This window comes from Oreochromis niloticus, linkage group LG9, assembly GCF_001858045.2.
Source record: "Oreochromis niloticus isolate F11D_XX linkage group LG9, O_niloticus_UMD_NMBU, whole genome shotgun sequence".
NCBI classification, from domain to species: Eukaryota; Metazoa; Chordata; class Actinopteri; order Cichliformes; family Cichlidae; genus Oreochromis; species Oreochromis niloticus.
The window spans coordinates 34,850,620-34,861,961 of record NC_031974.2 but is presented as its reverse complement, the minus strand read 5'-3'; the positions used below and the strand labels follow the sequence as shown (position 1 = coordinate 34,861,961).

At 40.9% G+C, this 11,342-nt stretch overlaps 1 protein-coding gene across 8 annotated transcripts; it reads left to right on the top strand.

Moving 5' to 3' along the window:
• The first annotated feature begins 3 nt into the window (after positions 1–3).
• On the top strand, positions 4–5,984 carry chchd7 (coiled-coil-helix-coiled-coil-helix domain containing 7). 8 transcript variants are annotated; one of them, XR_003221602.1, is made up of 6 exons: positions 4–143; positions 264–345; positions 2,720–2,779; positions 2,889–2,987; positions 5,262–5,475; positions 5,760–5,984. XR_003221602.1 is itself a non-coding variant. In XM_003457509.5 (5 exons), the coding sequence occupies exons 1-4, from the start codon at positions 349–351 to the stop codon at positions 5,364–5,366; spliced, it is 267 nt and encodes an 88-aa protein (XP_003457557.1). In that variant the 5' UTR covers positions 134–348; the 3' UTR covers positions 5,367–5,368; positions 5,760–5,984. The 8 variants fall into 8 exon arrangements, 2 of the variants coding, with proteins under 2 accessions (XP_025766044.1, XP_003457557.1); XR_003221598.1 differs by having other exon boundaries at positions 264–351; XR_003221599.1 differs by having other exon boundaries at positions 120–148; positions 264–351.
• The last annotated feature ends 5,358 nt before the right edge of the window (positions 5,985–11,342 follow it).

The following is an 11,342-nucleotide window of genomic DNA, read 5'->3' as shown; positions in this document are numbered from 1 at the left end:
GAAACCTAACAGTCAGGGTAGGAATCCTATTGGCTCGCTGGATTGTCTTTCTACGTTGCAGGTTTTTACAGCGTCTATTGGCTCATCTTGACGTCAGTCCTCGGTGACGTCGTGGTGCGCCGGTGCAGTAACCAGAGGCGGCGGTAAGGTGACAGAAGGTTGCGTTATCAGTTAGCTTCATGTTGCTCGGAGTCGTGCTAGCGTCGTTTTTTGAGTCTAGGGGCAGTTGTGTGTTTTCTAAAGCTGGCTCCTCTTCACTGCAGTGGATGTTAGCTGCTTCCACGGGGCGCTAGGCTAACGCCGGGTTCTAGAAGGCACGTTGTAACGTTGTGTCGCCGTATTCAGGTAATGGTGAGTATTCCACTCACATTCAGAGCTGCTACAAAGTTTCTGCACCGTTTGGAGACATTAAAGAAGCTTTAGCTTGATACAATATAGAAACGTACTGGTGGAGGACGCTCAGCTGCACCAACCGTCGTTAGGAAATCTGCTAATTAAATAACAAGTGCTCTTTTTAACGCTTCCGATCTCCAGGAATCATTAAAAAGTTTCTGTTTACAGTAGAAAGAACTGCCTTTTAATTCGGCACGTATTTCAAACTACAAACATCATTCAGCTTTATTGAAGTTTCACTTTTTTATTTCACTGATTTGTTTAATCCTAAAAAAAACTGTAAACATGATATAAAAGTCAATCGCCAAACTGATCACAACTTAACCTTTGATATCCTCAAGTTGTAAATCGACCTGTGGAATAAATAATGATGTGTTACATCAAACTTCACAGTATAAAACATGTTGGGGGGTGTATTACAGTAAAATGCATTGGAATGATTTCTTGCTGCACAATAGTACATAACCACATGTCATGTGGAAAATGTAACGATTGAAAGTGAGCTAATGTGTATTGACTTTTATATGTTGCCCACAATAACAGTCTGGTGTTGATATAGTGCCTCTGAAATGCCTGATTCATTGGAAAGCAAACACCCATCTTACATCACAATATCTGCAACTGAAAAAGGAAAAAAATGGCCTTTGAGTAGGGCAAAAGGAGGCAGTTATGTACGTATTTATTAGGGATGGGTATTGTTTAGGTTTTATCCGATACCGGTGCCAAACCGGTACTTTTGAAACGGTGCTGGTGCTCAAACCGGTGCTTAAAGAATGGAGAACACAAAATTGGTCCAAAAACCTCTCATGTTCAGCTGTTTTTTTTTTTTTTTGTAAAAAGATAACAATGTTAGCCTTTTCTGCAGCTATAGGGCATATATGGTCTCACTCTTGGCTGGAAGCAGTGCTTAAACAATGGAAAAAACACAAACTTTGTCCAAAAACCTCTCATGTTTAACTGTTTTCCACTTTTTCTTTGGTCATTTTAGCCTTTTTGGCCAGGGTGAAGGGAGTATCTGCCATCAGACAAGAAGACAGCCGCATGTAACTACGACGGTGTTTGCTAGTTCACCTTACATGCATTAATGTAATAATGTGGTTAGCCTACTCAACGTTAATTACACACGAACAACATGAAGCTACTCACGCAGAGAAGAACGGCTGCTGCTGCCATCATCATCCTCATCATTTCTGCTACGCTGGCAGGGCTAGGGGCCAGGACTCTCCTCTTCGGGTTTTTGGGGGATGTTGCTAACTCCGGGTCCGATAACAGGCACCACACCCACCTGTGCACGGTGTGAGGTCTCGCAGCAAGCTATCAAACACGGTGCATTTCTCGGCTTTAAAAAAAAACCCGCTATGCGTCGCCAGGTGTTTCATCAGATGTGAGGTGTTACCTCCTTTGACAGTATCACAGTATCAGCTTAAAGCACTTGTTGCAGGCTGCTGAGTTTGCACCTTTTGCTGTGAAGTACAGCCAGACTTTTGACCGCTTCGCCTTGGGCATTTTTAATCTGTAGCTCTGCTCTAAAAGAACGTACGTACCTGGCCCCGCCTACTATCCTCGGAAACGTAAAATGATTGGCTAGAATTGGCTCAGGAAAAAAAAAGCACCGAAATAAAGCACCGAAATGTGCGCTGCTTTTCGGTCTGGTTACTACCGTTTATGTCAGAACCGGTGCCATCATGGCACCGGACACCGGTACCCATCCCTAGTATTTACCTTACTGTACGGTTACTGTGTTATTGTTATTTTAGTTCAGTTAACTAATTCTAGTGGACATGGACACAGATGATGGATCCAAACAGGGCAGCCAGCGGCTCACTTCTGGTTCTATAGATAGGAAAACGTCCTGAATTGTGACATGTAATTAAAAAACTACAATGATGACACTGAAAACAGTCAAATTAAGGATTTACAATTGAATTTCATTAACCAGTGGTAGACATGCTCTGTCGAGTCTATGGTTTAATGTTAAAATGCTGCCTGGTCAAAATATATATATATATATATAAAAAAAGAGCTAGCTTGATTTTGATCCTTCTTTCTGGTTTCCTGTGACTAAAGCAAAGAAGAGACATGTACCCCAGACCATTTCATGGTCAGCACCTTAAACCCACGGCTACAAGGGTGGCTCTTTCTTTTGAATGGGAACAAGCCTAGTTTTATTACTGATGAGTTAGCTGAACGTTTTACTCTTCAAAGTAATTCTTTGTTTTAGCAGTTCTCATTAGTGCAAGTGACGTCACAGACAATGGAGTCACAAAGAGAAGAGGTAAATGACTGCTTCTGAGAAAAACTAGCCTGTTTCTTTCCATCCATACAGATTCAGATGGATCAAAATGCACGGAAAGTTCGGAACCAGGACATTAACCCCTGCATCGAAGTAAGCTCGCCGTCTGTCACATGCTGCACCGTGTCGGCTGTGTGCCTGCTGCTGGGACATGAGTGTAGTGGGTTTCTAATCCTGTGCTTTGAAATACTCCTTTTTTCAGGAGAGTGATGACTCCCAGAAGTGTCTGAATGCCTACAACTATGATAAAAGCATGTGCTCCACCTACTTCCAGAGATATAAGAACTGTAGGAAATACTGGGTGAGTGTAATTTTTCAGTGTTTTGATTTGTTGTTGGCAAAGATCTTGAAAGAACTTCATCCTTGATGCTGCAGTGGTGACACCCACTGGATGGTTAAGGCACCACAAGTAATGAGTAACACATGTATGTCGGCAGTATCAGTGGTTTCGGTATCTGATCGACACTAGCAGGATGGAATCGATGTTTTAGTTTGTTTCTCTCCTAAGTTTGATGCGTCGCTCCCATTCTTCAGAAAGCTGGCATGTCTGTGCAAACACTTCCCCTCATGCAGGCTACGCTCCCTCCTCCCTGATTGGCTGTGATTAACCGTCCTCTGGTCACGTGACTCAGCGGCACTGAGCAGAACCATGCAGGCTGCAGTGAGTGAGAAAAGCTACTTTAAACTGTAAACACGACGGAAACATCACCAACTTCCATAAAGACATAAAAGAGTAGAAAACAGAGCTTTGTCCTGGAACAAACGGCAGAACGAACAAATGGGAGAAAGGGAATCCTTCAGACAGACTCGGACCCCCAGCAGAGCGTCTCGTTCACAAAACTCAAAACGGACATTTTTGAAACCTGGCAACGAACATCGTCATGGTCCCCGAGTCCACCGAGCAGCGGGTGTATAATCGGCTCGATGTCCGCCTTTGTTGTAGCGTTTGTATCACATACGAATTATGTCACGGGATGCTGTTGCGTTGCTATGACAGTAACGACACAGATTAGGTGGTACTCGATTGTAATGGAAAGCCAGTCAATCAGAGTTGAGTCGTGGCGAGGCTCGGCGAGTCGATCTGAGTGGGTGCTGATGGAAACGTGGATTAACACGCTCCTTCATGGAGTGCTAATATTTACAAATGAAATGGACATCTTGGACTTTGAGGGTCGTCAATATACCCTCATAATTATATCGCCATATTTCAAGGAACTTTGCCATAATTCTATTTCTAAGGATATAAAATTACTGTTTGATCACTGAGTGCAGCGAACAGTATGAAGGGCATCTTAATCTTTCTTTTCATAAGAGCTATGGTCATTAGTGACAGCGATTATGACCATTCAAAATGTGAATATTTGATATTCCAGCAGTATGAAAGCGCAGTCGTATCTCTCGTGTCACAAAGAGCTGCCACATCAGGTTTGAGTTGGCACATTTCTCAGTTGCTCTTACGGACATGACCATAGAGGGATTTGTGTGTCTGGGATCAACTGGGAATCTTTCAGTAGGCTAATCTGTAAACCACTACACCATGGAGCCAGAGTGAAATGGCATCAGTAAGCACAGAACCCAGCCTGCTATTGTTTCAGCTCCAAATGTGAAGTAAAGGAACAACCTCCCTGCTCGCTGTTATAACAGTCACTGAAATCCTTCAGAATACTGTCACATCAAAGCTTTTCCACTGTCATGTCCACTGTTTATCATTACTGTGTCACAGGGCAGTGGTCACATGACTAATCTGTTTACATCTGGGTAACACATCACCAGCTGCTAGTGTGCCCTCCTCTGCCTGTCCCCTGTCACAGGTTGAGCTCTGATGGTTATGTGTGTTTTATATTTGTTTCAGTCTTTCATTTTTAACGTTGGCTTTAAGGAGGAATGGGAGCGTTGTCAGCACAGCATGTTGATGCCGTTCCTAGACGCTGACACTGAGGCCCAGCCTGACATGATTCAGTTATCTTTGTGTGGAAGCCGTGTGCCTGCTGTCATTTACAGTTTTAGCTGTTTGCTGGTTGTTGAAATAGTTTTGTGAGCTTTAGGCTGAGATTCTGGTTTTCTGGCAAAATCCATTTATCTTTAAAAATCCATTCAGGATTTACTGAATCCAGCTTTGATCAAACTGAAATCAATTTGAATCGGGAAATTGATTTCTTTTTTTTTTTTAAACCCAGCATGTTGCTTACAGTTTAGAGCAGCACTGCCACTTGTGATTTGAAATGCATTGTGGGATACCTGGCCGCCCTAAGTTCATCATACCTTGCGATAGGATGGACCTGTCTTAAACACATAATGAGTTGATTTAATACATCAATTAAAAATTCTGAAACCAACTGAATTGATGATTTCATGAATTCAGTTTGGCATTCGAAGCCCTCCATGATGCCATTATTTTCTCAGACCCACAGTGACCTTTACAGCCACACAACACTTTACACAAGTAAGCGAGACTTGAGCAGTCACACTGACTTGGTTAGGTGTCATGCTATTTATTCAGCCTTCATTATTAGTAGAGAGCTGTTCTGAAAATTATCTGATGTGCTTTTTTTGGTTGGTCTGTTTTGTCTTGCAGCACAACATCATGGTGCAGAGGAGAAGAGATGGTGTGAAACCTGACATGCCCACTGCTGCAGAGAGGCTGGAGATGCTTACTTCACTGGGAGGCAAACCATACTAAGAGTGAGCCCAGTCACACGCACACTGGGAAGAGCAGCTGGCCTTCAACCTGTGGTGGTGTTAACACTACAGTTATTCTGTGCTCCAAAGACTCGCCTACTCAAATCCAGGTCATCAGAAACTTGGAACAGTTTTACTTTTCATGCTTTTAGCTGCAGACTTGGTGCTGTTTAAGAATTTGACAGTAAAGATTCAATAGAAAAACACAATTTCACCTTAAGGTCAGCACAGGTGTCCTACTTTGGATCGTATGTGTTATGCTTATAAAAATCCATATTTATTATTTTATTACTCATGACACTGTAGACTCTGTGCACACAGGGGGGACCAGGTACGGTGTCACTGTTTTCTGGAGAGTTGATTGGCCTGCTGATCTCTAATCTTTGACCTGCAGGAGTTTCCCAGCATGGTTTACCTTGATGAAGAGAACCACCTTCATAGTACAACAGACCCAGGATTAGCCCTGAAGTTACCTGGATAAGCCCAAAGCCAGCTTTGCCTTACTGCTAGTCTAAAACAACCAATGAGGAACTAGATACTGAATGTTTTATGGTCGAGTGTGCATCCTGTAAACCTGTAATGCGTGTTTCTGTCTCTTAATAAACATGTATCTGCATTAGTGATGTTTGATCTGTTGAAAAGTTTGAAAAGTTTGATGGAGAAGAAGAAGAAAAGCATTGTGGGAAGACTGGAAGAAACAGACCGGAGCATCTCGAGACTGATGTTCATGTGATGGTGTTAATGATGAGTCTGTACTGTAGACTCCCTGATTCCAGTCTGACCAAAGTGGATTTCCTTCATTTTAAGTGACACGGGCTCCATGAAAGAAGAGCCACGAAGGTGCTGCTTTAAAAAAGTACAGTTTTAGTTTTAGTCTGATGAACAAGAATCGATGCTTTGTGGTGAGCAGGTCACAGGAGTATGGGCAGAAATCTGTGCCATCAGAAACTGAATTTGACTAAGTTAAATTTGAAATTGAATTTATGGTTTGAAAATGATCATCACTAAATTGAAATTGAATTTTATATATTGAAAATGAATTCATTTGCTTTGAAACTGCATTTTATCCTTTAAAATTCAGCTCTCGAATAATTTCAGTTCTACAATTCAGTTTCAGTTCCAAAATTCAGTTTTTTGGGACTTACATCCGGTTCCGGTTCAAGCGCAGATTAATAGAACTACGTTTTACTAGCGGACCGAAAGTGTTACTGACGGGAATCTACAGCGTCTTGAGCTGAATTAAGACTTCAGAAGTCATTCGTCATGTCGAATGACCAGCGGATAAACTCTCAGGTTGGTAATAAATGTATTACATGTATAAGAACAAGCGTCATGTTAACAATTGATAGCCGTACAGTAACTTTTATGCTTATTGTAGCTGTTAGCTAAAAACGCTAATTTAGCCTAGTTTGCCCTGGATTCAGCTTTGACAAACAAATATGATCGACTGTTTATAGTAGAATTCCAAAGTTGTCATCTTGTACCCTGTCAGAGCCCTGTATGCTTGCAGAGGCCCCTACAGCAGGGAAACATGCAAAACAGTGTCCAAACCTTTGTATTTGAGCTTTATTTATGTCTTACACAGCATCCCAACTCTTTAGCTAACTTAATAACTTTAGCTAAAGTGAATAGTTAGTCTAATTCATTAGTGCAGCATTACTGGATCACCTCTGTTTGAAGTGATATGATATGTGACTATCACTGTGTTTAACTATCATAATAATTCTTAGGGTACTGAGTGCATGCTTAATTAGTTGTTTTTTTTTAACATACTGCTCCATTGCTATGTTTGACAGGCTGAAGTTGTCAGGTCACCTCCTAAATCGACCATCTTTTACAGGTGTTTTGTGCCAGAAATGGAGTGTCCACTGAAGACTGAAGATACTGAATCTCTACGCCGTGCCATTGATCCCTCTTGTGCCTTCATCTAGACCAGAGACATCAACTTAACCACTCTCACATGCTCTGTACCTACGTCACCTTCCCTGACAGTCGTAGCTTGGATCATCTGAGGGTGAAATTATAAGAATGTGTTATTTTGCAAAGTGCTCTTTAGGGTTCCTAAATAAAATATGGCATTGAGGTCATTTCTTTTGAATTAATCCCTTCTTCTGAAATATAAGAACCTCTCCTGGTTTTAATGGCACTTTGGATTTCCTTACTTTCTGTTCCACTCCCAACCCCAAATAGATGCTGACACAGTAACATGGAAGAGGGAAAGAAGTTGGAAAGGCCTACTGTAAATAAACCTAATGCCTAACAATGAAATGTAAAATAAGAACAACAATAATAATAAAGATAAAAGATGAAGTAACAAGTTTTTAGTTTATTCCAAATGATCATCCAGATGTCTGTGACATGTGATGACAAACACCATAATGCAGGGGTGGGCAATTCCAGGCCCCGAGGGCCGGTGTCCTGCAGGTTTTAGATCTCACCTTGGGTCAACACACCTGAATCACATGATTAGTTTGTCACTAGGCCTCTGGAGAACTTCAGGACATGTTGAGGAGCTAATTTAGCCATTTAAATCAGCTGTGTTGGTTCAAGGACACATCTAAAACCTGCAGGGACACCGGCCCTCGGGGCCTGGAATTGCCCACCCCTGCCATAATGGAAGGCCTTTGTCATCACATGCTTAAACTCATATATTTTTGCATATGCTGAACAGGCAGTCAGACATGCTGTAACTGTGGGGTAGAAAACTGCATGAACACCATACGGCAGGGGTCTCAAACTCCAGTCCTCGAGGGCTGGTGTCCTGCAACTTTTCCATGTGTCCCTGTTGCAACATACCTAGTAGGTCATTAGCAAGACTATAGAACTTGACTGCATGCTGAGTTGGCAATTCAGCCATTTGATTCATGTTACAGCAGCTCATGAGTGAATGAACATGGTGCAATAAAAGTATTTTAGAAGTATATGTTTCCAAACACATATGTTTACTTAAATTTACTTGAGTAGGTAGGGTTAGGGGTTGCCACCTCAGCATGCAGTCAAGTTCTATGCTCTTGCTAATGACCTACTAATTGTATTCAGGTGTGTTGCACCAGGGACACATGGAAAAGCTGCATGACACCAGCCCTCGAGGACTGGAGTTTGAGACCCCTGTCATACGGAATATGACAGGTGTGGTTGAACTGCATGAAGACTCTGAAGTTTCTCTTCTGGCAGGACAGGAATGTGGCCTTGTCCTGTGAGCCACCGTAAGGATGTACTTAGAGTAGAACTGGACTGTCACCGGCCTCAGGCTCTTCACCTTTTCAAAGACAAAGCAGTCATTTAGATAAAATATTAGATATTGTTTACCTGTAAATGCACAAAGAGAATTTAGAAATGTAATTATTGTCAAGAGTGAAAAAGCACTGATAGTGTAATCTACAGCTGTGGCCAAACGTTTAGAGAATGAGAAGTGTTGTTCATTTACAAAGTCTGCTGTTTCAGTGATAGTTGTATATCATATCATATCACTTCAAACGGAGGTGATCCAGTAATGCTGCACTAATGAATTAGACTAACTATTCACTTTAGCTAAAGTTATTAAGTTAGCTAAAGAGTTGGGATGCTGTGTAAGACATAAATAAAGCTCAAATACAAAGGTTTGGACACCGTTTTGCATGTTTCCCTACTGTAGGGGTCTCTGCAAACATACAGGGCTCTGACAGGGTACAAGATGACAACTTTGGAATTCTACTATAAACAGTCGATCATATTTGTTTGTCAAAGCTGAATCCAGGGCAAACTAGGCTAAATTAGCGTTTTTAGCTAACAGCTACAATAAGCATAAAAGTTACTGTACGGCTATCAATTGCTAACATGACGCTTGTTCTTATACATGTAATACATTTATTACCAACCTGAGAGTTTATCCGCTGGTCATTCGACATGACGAATGACTTCTGAAGTCTTAATTCAGCTCCAGACGCTGTAGATTCCCGTCAGTAACACTTTCGGTCCGCTAGTAAAACGTAGTTCTATTAATCTGCGCTTGAACCGGAACCGGATGTAAGTCCCAAAAAACTGAATTTTGGAACTGAAACTGAATTGTAGAACTGAAATTATTCGAGAGCTGAATTTTAAAGGATAAAATGCAGTTTCAAAGCAAATGAATTCATTTTCAATATATAAAATTCAATTTCAATTTAGTGATGATCATTTTCAAACCATAAATTCAATTTCAAATTAGACTAATTCAAATTCAGTTTTCAAAAGCATTTATTCAAGTTACAATTCAGATTCAATCCGAGCAATTCAAATTCAAATTTAACTTATTCAAATTCAGTTTCTGATGGCACAGATTTCTGCCCATAGTATAGGTTTTAATATATGCCGTGCTTCATTTAAAGTCAGTCTCATTACATACGCACACTGCTGGATATTTTAATGTCAGTCTTGCTTTTGTTGTTATTTGTTTGCACAGAACGCTGAATTTTAAATGAACAGGATGAACTGAAGGCTTTGTTCTAAATGTTGCTGATTATGGGAGTTGGTCAGTATTTTATTCAGCAAAACTACACTACATAAGGTATTTTAAAACGGATCTATTACATATATACAGGGTGTATATATATACACAAAGGTGTGATGATGTCAGTGTGCAGGGAGAAGGCAGAGGAGGAGCTGACAGTAACAGCTGGGTGATGGTTTTCTACTGAGCCGTAATTATATCATCAGTTGGTCAGCCTGCTCAGTGTCACTGCTGCCACCGTCATCGTCATTGAGGGTTAAACCCCGCCCCTCAAAAGTCCGGAGAGTGCACGTGCACTGTTCAGGAGAGGGTGTTTTTGCACAGGTGACAGGTAGGTAGGAGCGCGTGAGTCCTCACCAAGCGAACTGTTAGCAGTCTAACAAACATTATCAGTAAAATGTGACACATTCATCACCTGCAGTCAAACACTAGTTAGCAGGCTGAGCGAGGCTAATGGATGACAGCTTAGCTAGCTGACTGCAGCTAGCTCGTATTCGTTATTGAACAGAGACGCTGCTGACGTTTACAGTTTCATCTATGAGCCACATTAATTTTGTTCTGTTCAACAGAAACAACATTAAAAAGTCTCTGCTTTAATATGAGCGCATTTCGACTTTGACACAGAGCAAAGAACTGTTTATAATAATAATGATAGTTGTAATAGTAGCTGTTTGGTCATTTATAACATGTATCATGCAAATGTGAGTGCATGACCTTTGAGTGGTGAGGAACATGAGAAATATGTATAATATATTTTTTTAGAATAGAATTGAAATTTGTTACAAAATAGCAATAAAACACAAGGTGTTAAAATGTTTCAATTATCCACAGTTACTGAAACATTTTATTGCTGTTGCATTGATTTAAAAAATTCATAATAATGAAATAACTAAAACAGTGTTGATGGTTAGGACAGATAATAGCTGATATTCTATATATGTGTGCATCAGTGAAAACTGCATTGATCATGTAGAAAAGCCCCACATAACAAATGTACCGATCCAGCTAGTTTTATACTGTTGTTGGAGTTCGTATTAGTCATAGGTATTTAAGAAGTTTAGTGTTATTTGTATTCACATTTAGCAGAGTGCTTTTCACACCTAGTTTTAATTTAGTTTAACTATAATAACCCTAATATGCTGTTGGCGTTCTTGTTCACAGACATTGTTGTTGTCCATCATCATGGATATGTATATGGATCTCTGCCATTCACTCGGGTAAGTTCAAGTTTCCCAGCTTTCAGTTTAGAATCCAGTGTTGAGTCGTCCAAAAGCTGTGATAGAATGACAGAATATCCCCACGGGGGGTGAAAACATCAAAAGAACGATTGTTTTAGTCATTTTTTGGCAAATTCATCCATGTGCGCCTGCTGTCAGCTCCAGTTTTTCCTGAAAACATCTTCAGGGGAAAGTTCTTCTAAAAGTGACCCTTTAATGAGTTCTCTAGCAGAGCTGTGGTATTGAATACGAGTCCACGTGTCAATCAGCAGTACGCTTCACTCTCGCTTCA

Coding starts and splice junctions, on each gene's coding strand:
- chchd7 (XM_003457509.5), top strand. Junction 2,780..2,888: donor ACATTAACCCCTGCATCGAA/GTAAGCTCGCCG, acceptor TCCTTTTTTCAG/GAGAGTGATGACTCCCAGAA. Junction 2,988..5,261: donor AGAACTGTAGGAAATACTGG/GTGAGTGTAATT, acceptor TTTGTCTTGCAG/CACAACATCATGGTGCAGAG.